This window comes from Carcharhinus amblyrhynchos, chromosome 13, assembly GCF_965287045.1.
Source record: "Carcharhinus amblyrhynchos chromosome 13, sCarAmb.v2.hapA, whole genome shotgun sequence".
In the NCBI taxonomy this organism is placed as follows: Eukaryota; Metazoa; Chordata; class Chondrichthyes; order Carcharhiniformes; family Carcharhinidae; genus Carcharhinus; species Carcharhinus amblyrhynchos.
This window is the reverse complement of record NC_137336.1, coordinates 41,824,093-41,842,948: the sequence shown is the minus strand read 5'-3', so window position 1 is coordinate 41,842,948 and position 18,856 is coordinate 41,824,093. Positions and strand designations below refer to the sequence as shown.

Sequence of the window (18,856 nt, the reverse complement as noted above, 5' to 3'; positions counted from 1 at the left end):
TAGTCTCAGGAATTAAAGATATGGCAGCACCAGTATCAAGCTCCATCCTGATGGTTGTCCACTTAACTTCGGAATCACCCAGAATCAATAATTCACACTTTATGGATAAGACATTGAGTCTGAGCTCTTCATTTCGCTGGACATTATCTTCACACTCATAATTCTTTTAATCCATGTTACAGCTTGCTCTTCTTCTTGAAGGTATCCAGATTCTTCACCTGAATATTCTTCTCAGGGATTTCTGATCGAGCCCAATAAGCTTTTGCAACGTAACCCATTTTGCCACAATTCCTGTGGTGACTAGAAGTTTATAGATTTTTGAAAAAGCATGTTAAGAGTAAAGGTGCAAAGTTTTAAATAAATTGTGGATTATTTTTCAGTTTACATTTTTTTCAAGTTAACAAAATATTTTTAAATTGGATTTGTGATAATTTCACCATTTCCAAAATTAGCAATGGGAAATAATAGAGGAAGAGACAGTGAGCAAGAAGGAGGATTTTGGTGAAGTTAATATGGGGAAGAAACACCAAATATTGATTTTTCTCTCCCAGTAATGTTATAACCAACAATTTATTTTTAATATATTTGATATATTTAAAAAATACAGATGTTCTGATGTTTTGAAAATTTAAATATATTGTACCAACTGAGAAAACATGCTACGCTTCTATATTTGTGTTATATGTTGGTGTAAGGCAAATTCTATTAAAAATTTTATTTTTCAGTTTTCAGTATTTTTGGGTCTAATTTTCTTCTTGGAGTTGACGACGGGGATACTAGCATTTGTCTTCAAGGACTGGATCAAGGACCAGCTCAATTTATTTATCAACAAAAATGTTCAAGCTTATAGGGATGACATAGATCTTCAAAATCTTATTGATTTTGCACAAGAATATGTAAGTAAATTGAATCATCTGTGTACTAACAGGGTAAAATTGATAAATAATTTCACAAACTTTAGCAAAAAGGGACCTAAAATAACATGGTTACACACAGGAGGCAGTAATTTCACTGTAATGTATTGTAGTTTATATAATCCTTCATACACATGAATGCTGACAGCATAGGAATTGTTTTGAAATTGATTTGATGAATACTCATGCCTTTCCCAGTTGTAGATGCAGATCATAGAATCCCTACGGTGTGGAAGAGGCCATTCTGCTCATCGAGTCTGCACCGAATCTCTGAAAGGACATTTTATCCCATCCCTGTAACCTCTCAGGTTTACCCTGCTAATCCTCTAACATATACATTTAAAGGGCAATTTAACATGACCAGTCCATCTAATCTGCACATCTTTGGACTGTGGGAGGAAACTGGAGTGTTTTACACAGAGAAAACATGCAAGATCCACGCAGACAGTCATCCAAGGCCGGAATTCAACCTGGATCCGTGGAGCTTGAGGCAACAGTGCTAGCCACCACGCAACCCAAATGGAAAATAATTGCCAATCTGCAAATTACTGATTTTTGTTTTATTCCGACTTTTCCCTGTTTCTTAACCAATCTTTTATTTGTGCAAGTGTATTATCCCCAATACCATAAGCTGTTCGCTTGTGCAATACCTTTTATGTGCCATCTTATTGAATGCCTTTTGGAAATCCAAATATATTTGAATCTACTGATTCTCCTTTATCTACATTCTCAAAGAACTCTAAATAAATTTCCCTTTCATAAAACCATATGGACTCTGCTTGATTATTTTCTAAATGTCCTGCTACTACCCTCTTAATAGATTTCAGCATTTTTCCAGTGACAGAAGTTGGGCTAGCTGCAAATAGTTCCTGCTTTTTGTCTTCCTCTTCCTTGAATAAGGGCATTATGGTTATGGTTCTCTAAACCACTGGGACTTTCCAGATCTAGGAAATTTTGTAAGATTGCAACCATTGCACCCACTGTCTTGGCAGTTACTCCTTAGTATGAGGGAACTTGTTAATCTTTAGTCCCATTGGTTTCCTTGGTACTTTTTATCTAGCAATAATTGTTTTAAATCCCTCCCTCGATATTGCCATTGATTTTTTTTTTACTTTTGGGATGTTTTTTGTCTTCTTTTCATAATCTGCCATTTCCATACCAGGACCTTAAGGAGTGTGAAATAGTGTTATTGTTATGCTAGTGTAATTTAATCTATAATTGTCAGATGTACTAGATCTCCCATTTCTGCTCCATTGCTAAAGTTGCTTCACACAAGGTCTGTTTCCATTTTCTTAACAATTACTTATGTTTTACTCAATAATTCTTATCTAACGCCCAGGTTCAAGATTTGAATGTTGCTCTCCTGTCTGAGAAGTCCTTCTCGCACCTCTCTCACTCTTGGATTATATACAAAGCAAACTTCTTTGTGTCTTGGTCTTCTCTTCTAATCTCTCCATAGTCTTTATTTTGTCATTACTGCTGAATCAATTGCTCTTAAATTTTCCTTTCATTTATAACCTTCAATAAACCATCTTTATCCTCCCTTTATCACTATTTAAAACTTTTATTCATCAAGCTCTTTCTGTGCAACTCTTCTTTCAGTCTCTCTCCCATTTACAATATTCAGGTTTTTGACTATTCAAGATTGTTATCCCTACTTTTTGATTAGTCCCATCTCTTTCATTTCTGGACATGTTCTACACGTCACAGATTGAGTCTTTGTTTTTTCCTCTCAGTTTAATAGGAGGAAACATTTTCTAATTTTTGAAGATATAATTCCATGTAAATTGATTGTTCAAACGTTTAGGGTCTATATGAGTTGTTAGCTTTGGTTCAATCTCTTTTTAAAGTAGGGGGCTAAACTAAGGAGCTTGTCGCCTGCTTCTTTGTTTAAAGGCATAAACATAGTTCAGTAGACAGAGGGAAGAAAAAAGGGGAAAATAAATAGTTCTATTGGCTATAATCAGGTTACAAATTAACCCATGCGTTGAATTGAATTTGGATTATAATTGTGTTATAATTGGGGCACACCTTGAAACTTAACTAGGACTGTGGTCTGAAGTTTATTATTGAGAAGTTTCAACTCATCAAATGCATGTGGGAGCTGATTGGTATAAAATTTGTGAAACTGCAAGTTTTGCATTTGAAAATGCTATACTGTCGCTTACTTGTCTTAATATGACTCAATAATGCAAATTAAGAAATAGCAGCTGTTATGCTATTCTGTACATTTTGAAGCCTTCAAAGAGTTCTTAGCCACATGCATTTCAAGGCAAACAATTTCTTAATCTCAGTTTTTAATCTGGTAATGACTTAATTCTGAAGCAATGAAATTTTAATGCAATATTCTTAACTAAAAAGTTAGTGGCATTAGATTTGGCCTTTCATTTGGAAGATTTTCACAAATTCATCCAAATACAAAATGTATGATAATACAACCTTTGAGCTAAAGATTGTAGTGCAAATATGAATGGAAATTTTTGCATTTGACAGTGTGCAGCATTACTACATGAAGAGAACCTTTGTATAAATTGTATCTGTTGTGGAAATACATCTGAACTGTTTTATTGCTAATGTTCAATTATATTATGTCTGCCAATTGAAAGTGTTACAATTCATGTGAAGACCATCTTACTGAGGCCCTCTCCCCTGCCTCATCCCTGTAACCCCACCCGCACACATTTAGCATGGCTAATCCATTGAACCACTTCATTTTGGGACACTAATGGGCATTACACCTAACCTCCACATCTTTGGACAAATAAATATTCTTTTGAGTTAAATCTAAAATGTTTGATAGATCCTCTCACAGATTGCATGCTTCAGAAAAGTGAAGCCTTCTGTAGAAAAGCAGGTGGGCTGCATTGGTAGTTAATTTGTTGATGAAGTTAGCTGAATTTAGAATAATGCAAATCAACTTTGAGTAAATATACACAGGATATTAAAGGGTGGGCGTTGGAAAATGCTTTTGTCTATATTCATTCAGTGTTTTCAGAATTTTGCTAATATTGCCTGTCCTTGGATTAAACTTGTGTTTCTTTTTAAAAAAAACAAAGTCACCAACGACTATTATTCTTGTCATGGAAAATGTTGGAAAATCCCAACAGATCTGACAGCATCTATGGGGAGAGAATGCAGCCAACGTTTTGAGTCCAAATGACCCTTCGTCAGAGCTCTGAAGGGTCATCTAGACTTGAAACATCGGCTCTATTCTCTCCCCACAGCTGCTGTCAGACCTGCTGAGATTTTCCAGCATTTTCTGTTTTTGTTTCAGATTGCAGCATCCTGCAGTATTTTGCTTTTATATTATTCTTGTCCATTTCTGCCATTGGCTTTGATGAAATTTCCTGTTACAGGTATTAATGTCTTGGCATAGTTCGTTATATTGTAATGATGGTAAAATCCTACTTCTGTTATCCTATATGGTGTCTGTGACTTGTAGTTTTTAAAGATGTTCCTTTCATTTGTCTAGTAAATTATAATGACTCTGGTAATGAGAAGGTGAAGGATTATTGGCATCACATGCTATGCACTGTGAAAGAAAACAGCTGTTTGCAGCACAATTTTCCACATACTGTGCTAGAAATTACAGCTCTGTAATTGTGAAGAATTCATTAAACAAATTTGAGATGTCCCTTTAACCACTTAAGCCATTTTAAACCACAGTAGGTGTCCAAAAATGGTTTAACTTTAATTGTGGTTAATTCTGGAGACATGTTTTCCTTAATAGGTTCCTTTGCTTTCCTTATGGGTTGGGAGTAGTGCCCGTAAAAGATGGAAGGCTTTTTTTTCAAAAAAAAAAAGCACCTGCAAGAAAAATTATTTGTTGAGAAGAGGAATGACTTTAAATACTGTCTGGAGTTTGGGGCATTGGACAATTTAAAGAATTAGTTTCCCATTCTACAATAAAATATTTTTTTCCCTGACAGCAAGAGTATCTTACATGTGACACATATTCATGGATATTATTTGTTTTCATAGAATCATCAAATTCCTACAGTGCAAAAGGAGGCCATTTGGCCTATTGATTCTGCACCAACTCTGAAAGAGTACCTTGCCCAGGCCTTTTCTCTGCTTTGTACACCTTGTACATTTCGGGACACTAAGGGGCAATTTACCATGGCATATCCACCTAACCTGCTTATCTTTGGAGTGTGGGAAGAAACAGGAACACCTGGAGGAAACCCATGCAAACCTTAGTGTCACCCAAGACTGGAATTGAACTGGGTCCCTGGCGCTGTGGGGCTGCAATGCTAGCCATTGTGCTGCCCCACAGCGCCAGGGATGCATCAGATTTTTTGCTAGCTTGTTTTCCTGTTAGAAGATGAAAATAATTGAAAGAAATTGGCTCTTTAAACACCAGAACACTCAGGAGCTATATGGCAAATAGGAATTGTATCTTCTGTGTGAATCAGGTTTCATAATTAACGCAGCTGTAGTGTGCTTTAGAGCCATCATATTTCAAGGATGTCATTGCAGTCTAATGGTGATATTTCATTTTTATTTTGTCATTTTTAGTGGTTGTGCTGTGGTGCTCGAGGACCCATCGACTGGGACCTAAATATTTACTTTAACTGTACAGATTTCAACCCAAGCAGAGAGCGCTGTGGTGTTCCGTTTTCCTGCTGTATCAAAGACCCTGCGGTATGAATATTTTATAAATTTGTGGTGGTGTACTGTATATAGTTATGGTTAAACTTGAAGGAACAGACATTGCATCCGTGAGTGAATTGGGGATTAAAAGTCTTTATAAGATTCAGATTTTTTGAACTTTCTACCATGACAGTTGATAATGAATTCTTAATGCATGTTTTGATGTCAAATGTTTTGGTCAAACAAAAAAATTGCAATAATTAATACATTTAATAATGCTCCATTTAGTTACTATAGATAATTACAATTTTTAGTGTTCCATCACAATGAATTGATCTGTCATACTAGATTGAGTTAGAATTTACTGCTACAAACTAAAGAAGCAGAAATTACTGCACTGGATACTCTGACACCATTTTTGCTTGAAAATAGATCAAGAACAAAATGTGAAATTTGAAAGTTGTAGAATGAACTGGAGGAGGGAACCGAGTGTTTGGTGTCGAAATTTGCTGATGACACCAAGATTGGGGGAGCGGCAAATTGCATGGAGGGTGTGGAGAGTCTGCAGAAGGATCTAGATAGGCTGGGCGAATGGGCCAGGAAATGGCAAATGGAATTTAATGTTGGCAAGTGCAAGGTGGTCCACTTTGGTAGGAATAATGGTAGGAAGGACTATTACTTACGTGGCAAAAAACTGCAGCAGGCGACGGTGCAGAGGGACCTCGGGGTCCTTGTGCATGAGTCGCAAAAACCCAGCCTGCAGGTGCAACTGGTGGTCAGGAAGGCGAATGGGATGCTGGCCTTCATCGCGAGGGGGATTGAATATAAAAGTAGGGAGGTCTTGCTGCAGCTGTATAGGGCATTGGTGAGGCCGCAGCTGGAGTACTGTGTGCAGTTTTGGTCACCGTACTTACGCAAGGATGTTTTGGCCTTGGAGGGAGTGCAGAGGAGGTTTACTAGGCTGATGCCGGAGTTGAGGGGGTTGAGCTATGAGGAGAGACTGAATAAACTGGGCTTGTACTCGTTAGAGTTTAGAAGAATGAGGGGAGATCTCATTGAGACGTATAAGATGATGAATGGGATGGATAGGATAGAGGTGGAGAGGCTCTTCCCGCTCAGAGAGGACAGTAGGACTAGGGGGCACAGCCTCAAGATAAAGGGGGGGGGCGGTTTAGAACGGAGTTGAGGAAGAACTTCTTCACTCAAAGGGTGGTGAATCTCTGGAATTCTCTGCCCGTTGAGGTGGTGGAGGCTGCCTCGCTAAATATTTTTAAGATGCGGGTTGATGGGTTTTTGATAAGCAAGGGGATTAAGGGTTATGGGGGGAGGGTGGGAATGTGGAACTGAGACACGACAGATCAGCCATGATCTTGTTGAATGGCGGGGCAGGCTCGAAGGGCTGGATGGCCTACTCCTGCTCCTATTTCTTATGTTCTTAAATGTTAACTGGTGCACAATGTTAGTCACTTAACTTTAAGTAGAAGTTTGTGCTTCATGGAATGGTGTAGTCCTGTAATTATAGTCTTGTGTTGGTGCACCGTGGGTTTTACTATGGTAAAGACCGAAGTAACTATTTTATAGAACTACAAAAGAAACAAGGATTTGCAAAAATGTTGGTCAGTAATTTTCCTGTGAAGAAATAATAAGTTGTGCTTGTGACTTAATCAAAATATGGGATATTATGCAGTGATTGTGAGTTGTAGGTATACTGCCTGTGACTTCTCAATCTGTTATTACTCTGATTCTGGAAAACCTTGGTGGAAATGTCCTGTTGCCAACTTCCTGTATCTGATTGACATAACCTTGCTCTCCTCTAGCCCTGTGGGAAAGTGCAACTCATTCAAATTTCCTGAATGTACAGCAGTTCTGTGAAGGCGTTTGAGTCAAAAGTTTTAGTTGCTTCAGAACTTAGTCATATTTCTGGATTTTATTCACAATTTTGTAACACACATTTTATTAAGTTAATTTCTTCAGGGCTGTAATTGTTTGTGGTGTTTTTCCATGAGTTTTGCATTTTTTTTAAACATGCTCCAGTGTATGTTAATGAGATTGTCTGGAAATTTTGGCATCGCTTACAAGTAGGAAGGTCAATGTAAATTTCAGCAGGACTTGCTGGTTATGTAGTTTAAGAAAATTCCAGACTCAAATGTAGTGTCCTAGCCCTACCCACCTTCAGCTGTTTTATCAATGACTGCCTTCCATCATGAGGTCAGAGCTGGGAGTGTTTGCTGATGGTTCTGCAATGTTCAGCACCGTCCACGACTCCACAGATACTGAAGCAGTCCCTGTCTGAAAGATCCAGACAATATCTAGGTTTGGCCTAACGAGTGGCAAGTAATGTTCATGCCACGTATGTGCCAGGCAAGGACCATCTCCCAACAAGAGAGAATCTAACTATCTTCCCTTGACGTTCAATGACATTACTATCGCTGAATGTCAACATCCTGGGGGGTTACAGTTGACCAGAAGCTGAACTAGATGAGCCATATAAATACCGTGGCTACAAGAGCAGGTCAGATGCTGAGAATCATGTGGCGGGTAACCCATGTGCTGACTCCCCAAAGCTTGCCTGCTATCTATTAGGCATGTCAGAGTGTAATGGAATACTCTCCCCTCTTCTGGATGAATATAGGTCCAACAACACTCAAGAAACTCCAAGGCCATCCTGGATGAAGTAGTTTGCTTGATTTGCATCCAGTCCACCACCTTCAACATTCAATCTCTTCACTGATGAACAGTGGCAACAGTGTATGCAATTTAGAAGATGTACTGCAGCAACTTACCGACCCTTTCCCCCACATCACATAGGACTACAGCAGTTCAAGGAGGTGGCTGACCAACACCTTTTCAAGGGCAGTTAATGATGGACGGAAAATGCTGGCCTCACCAGTGATGCCCACATCCCGTGAAATAATTTTTAAAAATGTCTACACTTTTTCACCTTTTATGAGTAGGTTGCTTGCACTATCTTTGGATGGATGTGTTTTGGACTGTTATACTCTTTATGCTATGTAGCAACTGTCTTGAGTGAGAGATCTGAATTAGATGCCTTCAAAATCTGGACTGGGGTAAAGCAAGGCTGTGTTATAGCCCCCATACAATTTGTAATCTATCTGACAAAGGCCCTTTACTTCATCAAAGAATCGTTGGTGCCCTTTCTTAGTGTTATTGAAGGATATTAATATCACAGTAGCTAGAAACTTCTACCTTTTGGAAAAATAAGGCACTGCGGTTTGGTGAAGCATAAAATTCCAAGAAGCAATTAATGAAATAGCAAAAGTCAGTGAATTAATTTGCTCATTAAAAAGACTGTCGTAACTGTCAAAGTAAACTGACCACAACAAACATACATTCGCGGATGACCACAATGTTGACCACTGCTCCAGATTTGCATTCCATTGTCAATCGCTCAATTCTGCACACAAGAAATGCAGACTGTACTTGAAAGTTGCCAAAGCAAAACTCGTGTCAACCCACACCTAGTTAGCCAAATATTCCACCTTTCATGCATGTTGAAGGAGGGACTCTGGAATATGTTGGGCACTTCCCATAGCTCGGCATCCGCCATTGACCAGTGCAGCTCAGTCTTCTATAAATTAAGGCAGAAAGTATTTGACGACAACAACTTGTAAATCAACAGTAGTCCTAGTGTTCAGTTGTTGTCCCTGTATTCCTGTACTGCAGTGATACCTGGACGATGTATTTGTGATACACAAGCACTAGAGAAATTCCATCAGAAGTGCCACCGGTGTATTCTCTGGATTCAATGGGAGGACCATTGAACAAACGCCAGTGTCTGAGTGTCTCCTCTGCCAGGTCTAGTTTTCTCACCTCCCACGGCCAACAGAGACATTATGAAGCTCTCCTTGAAGTACAGAATTTACATTAGTGATTGGAAGGAACTTGTTGCCAGCCGTTTGAAATGGTGATAACCTGTCCATCAAAGTGTATTCTGTGTTGAATTACAGCACCTTAACAGCAAGGCAGAGTGGCAACAGTGAGGAAAGAAAAGGAAGTAAATCCTTCACTCTACTCCAATATCTTGTGGGACATTCTGCCCCCTGTGCCCACAGATCTGCTGGTTGAGAAATGGCTTGCTGAGTCACCTGAAGGTCCATGGCAGAAATTCTTGACCCTGAGTAGACGACATCGTCAAATTGAGGACCAGCTACTACTGTTTTGTACTGTAATGCTGCCCAAGAGTTCCGTCATTGACAGCTTGTTACCAAACTAAGTAATTCACTGAAATGTATCTACTAAAGTAATTTACTAAAATATATCAATATTTTGCTGGAACGATGAAACATTTTAATCATTTTGGTTTTTGCAGGAGGATGTCATTAATACCCAGTGTGGATATGATGTTAGGTTGAAAATGGTAAGTGTTTGCAATTCATTTCTTGTTAAATAGAGGGAGAAAAGTTACAATTTGCTCTTGTTACTATTGGGGTCAAACAAACAACATTTCTGATTAATTTGGGAAACAGATGCCCACATTGTTTTAGTCTTACAGGAAGATTGTACGTGCATCTATTCTTGAAAACAGGTTGAAAATAGATTTCATCCTATCTGCCGTTTTTTTTTCTTTTCCTTTCTTAGCATTGTTGAAAGATATTAATATCACGTTAGTTGGAAACTTCTGCCTTTTGCAAAAAAAAGGCTCTGCGATTTGGTGAAGTACAAAATTCCAGGAAGCAATTTGTTTGTAATGAAATAGCAAGCGTCAATGAATTCATTTCTGTTTACATTTTGTTCCACTTTGATCATTTAAGCTACACAAAAAAATACTTCAAAGCCTAAATTGGGAAAAGTAGTCATAAATGGTTTCTCTTTTGCCCATTAAAAAGCCAGGTAATAGAAGCTTTCAGTTCGCACAGCCAGTGTCAATATTGAACATATACCTTTACGATATCTTCAACACTGCCTTAACTTAAAATATGAAGAACATTTTGTAATTATGCATTTTCCAAGCCAGCCACCTTATGACATAGTTAAGCTAATGCCGAGTTCTATGTCATGATCTTTATGACCTTTGAAGCTGGTGGGAAGTGAAAACAGAAATAGATAAAACAAATTAAAAAAATAAGTTTTAACTGCACTTCGAGTTCTATAAATGGAGTTTAATGAGAAAGTGGTGGCATGGTGATAATGTCACTGGATAAGCAATTCAGCTAATGCTCTGGGTCATGTGTTTAAATCTCACAACAGCAGCTGGGAAATTTTGAATTCAATTAATAAAATCTGGAATTGAAAGCTAATCACAGTAAAGTTTTAAGTTTATTTATTAATATCATGAGTAGGCTTACATTAACAATGCAGTGAAGTTACTGTGGAAATCCCCTAGTCGCCACACTTCAGCGCCTGTTTGGGCACACTGAGGGAGGATGTTACATGGCCAGTGCACCTAACCAAGGACTGTAAGAGGAAACCGGAGCACTCAGAGGAAACCCATGCACAGTTCAAGCCGGGAATCGAACCTGAGTCCCTGGTGCTGTGAGGCAGCAGTGCTAACCATTGTGTCACCTTTTTGATTGTTGTAAAAATCCACCAAGGTCTATCAGCAAAGGAAGTCTGTCATTCTTCCCTGATCTGGCCCACATGTGACTCCATAACCACTGCATTATGGTTGACTCTTAATTGTCTCTGCAATGGTCCAGCAAGCATTCAGTTCAAGGGCAATCAGGATAAAATCAAATTACTGTGGATGCTGGAATCTGAAACCAAAAGAGAAAATGCTGGAAAATCTCAGCAGGTCTGGCAGCATCTGTAAGGAGAGAAAAGAGTTTTGAGTCCAGATGACCCTTTGTCAAAGCAGAACTCTTGTTGAAGGGTCATCCAGACTTGCAACGTTGGCTCTATTCTCTCTCCACAAATGCTGTCAGACCTGCTGAGATTGCCCAGTATTTTCTGTTTTTGATGTAACAACTACTTCTGATTGAGAAGCCAATGACTGGAGATTTGGTAGGTTAAGACGCATTTCTTTTTCAAACAAGTTTTTGGTGTATGGTACCTTTTGACATAGGAGTGTTGAGGCAGAGCACATTAAAGCCTTTGAGGGGAAGTTTGGTAAGTATTTGAAGCTGCAGATTCTACAGGACAGTGGAGAGAGGAGCCGAGTGTGATTAGTTTGCATTGTTCTAACAAAGACATTTTAGGCTCTTCTATAAATGTCTGTGGTTCTATTTCAAGCTCAGATCCTGGCGATACAATGTAATAACACACCTAGACTGAACATGATCTTAAAACAATAGGTTTGCAACTAATAAATTAAATGAACAAACATTTTTCTAACCATTAAACCGAGGTAATTATGACATCATCATTATTAACCATAATCATGAGTTATCGTGGAAACTTTTCTCTTGTTTAAGTGAAATATGTTGAGTACTCGAAACTAATCAAGTGAAAATTTTTTCCCAATATTTTGAAAATTTTTTCCCCATTTTAATGTCCTGTGCTGTTGTTTATCCTAAACTGAGGTCTCCTTTCTTAGTTATAGTTGCTCTATTTATGGGTCCATGAGCAGCCAATTTTCTCTTTTTCGGGGAAATTCCTGGTCTTACACTACTAAAACCCATATAGGTGTTGGAAATAGTTATTACCCCTCCAGATTCTCCTATGTAGTGATTGAAACAGCTATTAGCTCTACACAACTGGCTCACTGAACCCAGTGTAATTCTATTTCCAGTGATCAGGTTCCTGTTAATAGGATTTTTAAACAGTGAAGTTGATTTGTATTGTACTAGTACTGAATATGTCAGTAACAGGTTGGAATAAAAGAAAACATAATTTGCAAAGAATAGATTACGTAACAGTGACAGAGCATTATGGTTTCAATTTGGGGCAGGTAAAATAAAATCCACAGCGATATTTTAAGGTTTCAAACAAATCCAATCTCAACAATATTGTGGTGGAATTGTTGCAATGTGGTTAAGGCTCAAGACTTTCAGCTACTTTTAGACTGCCCAATCATCTGCCTTTATACGATTTGTGTCTTTCCAGTATCTTGTCTTGTGTTAGATTATGGCTAGCCCACAAACAGCTTGGGAATCTTTTTTCAATTAATTTATCTTATTTAATAACTTGCTTGAATTAATTGAAGGAAGCAATTTGTGTTGAAGCACCATGTAATATTCTATTCCATGTCCCGTAATATATCGTTCAGTGCAAGATGTGAAGAATTGTTCATGAATGTGAATATTTTTGTGTACTAAAAATATATCTTGTCTGCTTATCACATCATCCTTGTCCCATAGATGATGGCCTAATTTCTGTAATATCGTGGGGAAAAAAGAGCCGTAAATATTCGGGACCTGTAAACTGAGAGAAAATGTTTATGTAAAACATTACATAAAAAAAGACACATGGCTTAAATCTTGTTACAAGTCTGTGATCCTAGTGTAAGATCTTTGTGGAATAAATCACTCATGTAGATAGCATGGAGTACAACTGCAAAAGCAAACTAGTTTAATCCAGTTTAGTTTATAAACATTCATTAGCAAATGGCCATAAGAGGGCACTATTACATTTATTGTTCCTGAGTAAAAATTTATAGTATGTTTGAGTTGCATGTAATTTTATACATTTCATTTATTCACAAATCAAACTCAACCACTGGTTTCCTATTTCTAACATATGTAGGATGACGTTACCTCCCTTTCCTGTCCAAACTTTTGGGTCTTGTGGAAGGATCTTGATTCATTTTGAACTGTTTCTGAGGGGAAGTTTTCTGTTAACAAAGAGGATTTTGATCTTGACCTACATTTCACATATCCATTTCATTAGACATATCTAATTGAATATGATTTGGATCTGTGCTAGGTTCTAGCATGATATGCTTTAGAGTAACTTGGTACTTGACTTTGATCCTAATTACCTGATTCATTCGACTCATTTGGGGTGGCACGGTGGATCAGTGGTTAGCACTACTGCCTTTCAGCTCCAGAGACCTGGATTCGATTCCTGGCTTGGGTCATTGTCTAAGTGAAGTTCACACGTTTTCCCTGTGTCTGCATGGATTTCTTCCAGGTGCTCCGGTTTCCTTCCACAGTCCAAAGACGTGCAGGTTAGGTGCATTGGCCATGCTAAATTGCCCTTTATTGTCCTGGGATGTGTAGGTCAGAGGGATTAGTGGGTAAATGTGTGGGGTTGCAGGGATAGGACCTAAGCGGGATTGTTGTTGGTGCAGATCAGTGGGCCAAATGGCCTCCTTCTGCACTAGAAGGATTCTATAACTTTATTTTTCCCAATTTTCTTCTATGTGAACCTCTGATGAAAATCATGATCTATATGTACAATGCTAACCTTTCTGCTGTCAAACGTTTAGATCAAGTACGTCTGAGGGCCACATAGTTCCATGATTCTTCCTGATTACCATTTCAAACACTTGTGATCATGCTTCTTTAATCTTCAAATCTTCTTTCCTCACCTTAGCCATATCATGACTCTCTTTCATTTCTTTTCTACTTACTGTGCTAAGTATGACTTCAGCAGTGAAAACCTCGTTCTTGTCCACCTTCTAAGAAACAATTCAGCGGGCATTCTGCCGGTAGTTGTGTGAAGGGTATTACCATAGGTAAGCTGGAAATTTGCCAGCCTGTGAGATCCAGTGAGAACAGATGTTAAATACAAATCTGAAATACAAATTTCCTTCACAAGAGCATGCTCCAGGATTTGTACTCTGCAGTCCATTGGGTACAGGTTAGACTTTGATGCTGTACAAATTTCCATTGGGCAATCATGAGCATCTTGTTTTTTGTTATTCTTCCATGGGATGTGAGCATTGCTGGCTGGGCCAGCATTTGTTACTCATCCCTAATTGTCCCTGAACTGGATGGCTTGTAGGCCATTTCAGAGGATAGTTAACAGTCAACCACTTTACTGTGATTCTGGAGTCATGTGTAGGCCAGACCAGGTAAGGAGAGCAGACTTCCTTTCCTGCAACAGTGTTGATGTACAGAGGGATTTTGGGTTCAAGTCCATAGCTCCCTGAAAGTGGCCACACAAGTAGATGGGGAGGTAATAAAGGCGTATGACATGCCTGCTTTTATTGGTCAGGGCATTGAGTACAAAAGTCAGGATGTCATGTTGCAGCTTTATAAAACTAGTTAGGCTGCACGTAGAGTATTGCATTCAGTCCTGGTTGCCACGTTACAGGAAGGATGTGGAGGCTTTGAAGAGATTTACCAGGATGCTGCCTGAATTAGAGAGTATGAGCTTTAAGGAGAGGCTGGACAAACTAGTGTTATTTTCTCTGGAGCGGAGGAGGCTGATGGTAAACCTGATAGAAGCCTGTAAAACTATGAGAGGTATAGATAGGGTTGACAGTCAGAATTTTTTCCCAGAGTTGAAACGCCCAATACTAAGGGGCATGCACTTAAGGTGAGAGGAGGAAAGGTCAAAGGAAATGAGGGGCAAGTTTTTTACACAGAGACTGATCAGTGCCTGGAACCTGCTGCCAGGGGTGGTGATGCAGGCAGGTACGATAGCTGCATTTTAAATGGCTTTTAGATAAGTATATGAATATACAAGGAATAGAGGGATATGGACCAAGGGCAAGTAGAAAGGACTAGTTTAATTTGGCGTCATGTTCGGCACAAAACTGCAAACTGAAGGGACTGTTCCTGTGCTGTATTGTTCTATGTTCTAGTGAGCCAGTTGGGTTTTTACAACAATCGACAATGGTTTCATTAAACTTCAATGATTATCATTAGACTTTTAATTCCATCTTCTGCATCTGCTTTAATTAAAACAATTGTCCTTTTCCTTAACTGCCTGGTTGACAGCGAGATTATCAGATCTTTGAGGATATTGTTTGCAGTGAAAAACACCTTTAAATACTCTGCAAGACAGTGCTTCCTAAATTACCCAAGTGATGCTTGTTGATGCAGCCATGTTGAACATCATCTATTCCACATCCATGTATGCACATGTTTTTATTTGGACCAGTTTTTTAAGCCTTTCCTCAGCAAAAAGACAGCTGAGTCCCTTGGTCGATTAGTTGAGGACCTTTCCAGCCTACAATGGAATTTTCTGTTCTGCAGAGTGCCAGCTGAGGGGAGAAAACCGGCATGCACCTTGCTGGCTGTACAGCTGGTCTTTATCGCTGCATTTGTGCAACACTCTGTGCAAAATAAATGCAGGCGTGGCTCACTCTGTCACACTAGTGGGATGGGGATGAAAAAAGGCAGTGGTACCAGAAATCCTGAGTTGACCTCTGATTTAAAATAACAGGAAACCCCATCCATCCCACTTCCAAGTACATGGGGGGCCCCTTCCCATCCCCATAAACCGGTAAGGGGAAATTCTTTTCTTTTAGTAAGGAATTCATGATCCCACCCTTGTTGCCAGACTGCAATATTTTTGTTGAATAAATCACTTGTGGACAGGATGGTGCTCTGGCGAAGTAATTTAATACGATTTGATTTATATACATAAATATACAAATAGCTATAAGACTGCACCAATACAAGTTCCTCTTTCAAAACCTTTAGATAATATCCACAAAACCTTAGTTTATATCCAGCCATAGTGCTCAGCTTTGATTGGATTATGTCAACACTTGAATTGTAAGTTGTCACAAAAAAATGAATTGGCAAAACTGATGATTAATACATTTTTATAATAAACAAGGCTGACAAAAACCAGCAGAAAAGAGTGATCCAACTTTGTTTTCATCTGTTTTCCTTCAGTTGCGCTGTAAGATGTATAGTGGGTATATGAGTTAGAATCGCAAGATGTTTTCGCTACAGATTGTTTGATACAGACAGATACATATTGTTATTTATTTACATGTTCTATTACGTAATTTACAGATTTTTAATTGTTAATTTTATCAAAATTTCAGACGTGTTTTGACATTCCAACACGCTTCATCAGTTTCCTTGCTGGAACATCATGGCTGTTAGATCATAGCCTTATTAATATTTGCTGATAGAAAGGGAGGGATATTATTGTACTGTTTTGTGGTTTTTCTGACATATTCAGCGCCAGCTGGCTAAATCTTAACCATAGGAAGGAATGAAATGTCTGACTCTTCAGAAATTGTGGAACAAGTATTTACTCATTGATTCCATTCTAATTTCCTGGCATGTAAACTCTTAACAACTGCAATTGATTGAGATTGAATGTGTATTGGATTGTGAGAGTTACAATCGAATCATGTACATTTTTGCTGTTGTAGGAAATAGATCAACAAGATTATATTTATACCAAAGGATGTGTTGGGCAGTTTGAGAAGTGGCTGCAGGAAAACTTAATAGTGGTTGCTGGAATCTTCATTGCTATTGCTTTATTACAGGTAAGCAATTTATACAGAAAACATAAATGGAGAATCTACAAAAATAAAAAGATAAAATATGTTACCCAGCATCTTTAAAAATAAAAACAGCTTAAGGCAGTGGAGGGGAACATTTGCAATTTTTCATCTGCATGTGCAGAACCAGTGCATGGTTACATTTAATAAAGTGACAATGTCAATGCTTGATTTTCTTACTGGAATTGGAATAATGGTTTAAAGTTTATATATTTATTTGATTTGGTCTTTTCAGATATTTGGAATTTGCCTGGCGCAGAATCTGGTGACTGACATTAAAGCTGTCAAAGCCAACTGGTAAAGTTTCACTGAAAATTATCAAGTCAAGTAGAAAACTTACACAGCTGTGGAAAGCACATTTGTAAAAGCACAGTGGATGAAAGTCATCAATATGGCACTGCCTCACCTCTGATGCTGAGACCTGTGGATGTAAACCATAAGGCTGCTGTACAGCGATTAGATTTTTACGATAACAAGAAAAACCTTAAATTTTGTTGATAACGGTTTCAAAGGGATCATTAGCAATTTGTAGTTAATGGATATTTTGAAATGTTACTTGTCTTTTGTGTATATACTACCACAAATGTATTAAGTTTGTTACTGTTAAAGATAATGTGATTTAGATGTTTTCTAAGTGGCGGGGAAGGGTTTGGGGTTGGGGGGAGAATGGAGGCAACTAAAGGGGGATTACAACTGACTCAGTTGTAGGAAACAAAATACTTTTGGGCTATTAAATAGTCCAATCCTGTCTGTCATGTGAAAATATTGCAACATTTGTTAGTTTAATTATCGATTTATTAAGAAAAACCCAGTGGCAGAATAATTAGCCTATGCAGATTAAGGTTTGGATCCATGTAGTAAAAATCGACAAATGTTTTTCAGACAGTGAATTCAAATGAATGTTGATTTAACCTACGTTTTTAACTATGCCTCTTTGTTATATAATGGAAAAATTTTACCTTACTGACTCTTCAGCATTAACTTTGGTTATTGCTGATGCTTTTTATTCCAATGGGCACTGACAGGATTCACATATTAGGAAGAAGGTCAACAATGTCAGATGTTTATTAAAATAGATTTACAGATAAATATGTAAGTTACTTGTTTGTTTCTTTTTAAATAACTTTACCACATTGTTTGCACTAAAATGTCCTTAAAACTGGTGGTGCAAACTTGTCTACTCAGGAAATTTACTTTAAATTATTCTACATGGTATTAAATGCTACAATGGTGTGTTTAGTCTCCCCAAGACTGCGAAGTGAGAAATACACAAAAAACTATATCTCAGCTGCTAATTTTAAACAACTGGTCTTTAAACTGCCTAGAATTTGCATGAATATTCAATGTTTATGTCACTACAAATTTCAATTTTGATAACTAGGTTTGAAATTTCCATGGCTGGTGTAACTGGTAGGTTATACCAAAATTTACACACTTTTTTATGCTGATGTTGCCAAATGGTGTTTGGTAATTTCTTGAGAATCTTACTCGTAATCGCCAGAACATAAAAGTGTCCACGATAAACGAACAGATTCAGCACGAGCAGTTGAGTATTGAGGAAAGCATGTATCTTTGATTATATTTCTTTTAGTCCTTCTTTATGCATGATACTTAAAGTTTGTAGCCATCAAACCGTTTTTAATGCACATTAGAAACAGTGTGTTTAAAATGACTTTGTGTTCTGCTGTACTTAAAATTTATTAAACATTTAATTTACAGCCTAGCCAGTTCTGGTATTAATGTGAAAATTTGCTTTCTCTGGTCTTTTGTATGGGTGTGGAACCATGTTAATGAGCAGCTGTAAGCAAAGGTTTTGTTGAATCAGCACACAAAAATTGAAGCAAACTTGGGGATCTCTTTATTTTAAGTCAGTTGCACACAAATTTCCTCAGTTCTTTGCGCTGACAGTACTACGCTGTATAAATGCCGTTGTTTCAGCACAAGATTAGAGAAAATTTTGGACAGAAATATTTGTATTTTGTGTTTAATATTTTGCTTTTATAGTATGTTTTTAAGCAAAAAGCTAGATAGGAGC

The 18,856-nt window shown here is 38.0% G+C and overlaps 1 protein-coding gene across 1 annotated transcript in view; it reads left to right on the top strand.

The window, feature by feature from the left end:
• tspan17 (tetraspanin 17) overlaps window positions 1–18,569 on the top strand; it is a 37,261-nt gene extending 18,692 nt beyond the window's left edge. Inside the window, exons 4-8 of the mRNA XM_080201571.1 lie at window positions 726–896; window positions 5,433–5,558; window positions 9,838–9,885; window positions 16,690–16,806; window positions 17,057–18,569. Coding sequence (XP_080057697.1) covers window positions 726–896; window positions 5,433–5,558; window positions 9,838–9,885; window positions 16,690–16,806; window positions 17,057–17,122 — 528 coding nt within the window. The 3' untranslated portion in view covers window positions 17,123–18,569. The remainder of the gene's footprint in view (window positions 1–725; window positions 897–5,432; window positions 5,559–9,837; window positions 9,886–16,689; window positions 16,807–17,056) is intronic.
• Window positions 18,570–18,856: the final 287 nt, after the last annotated feature.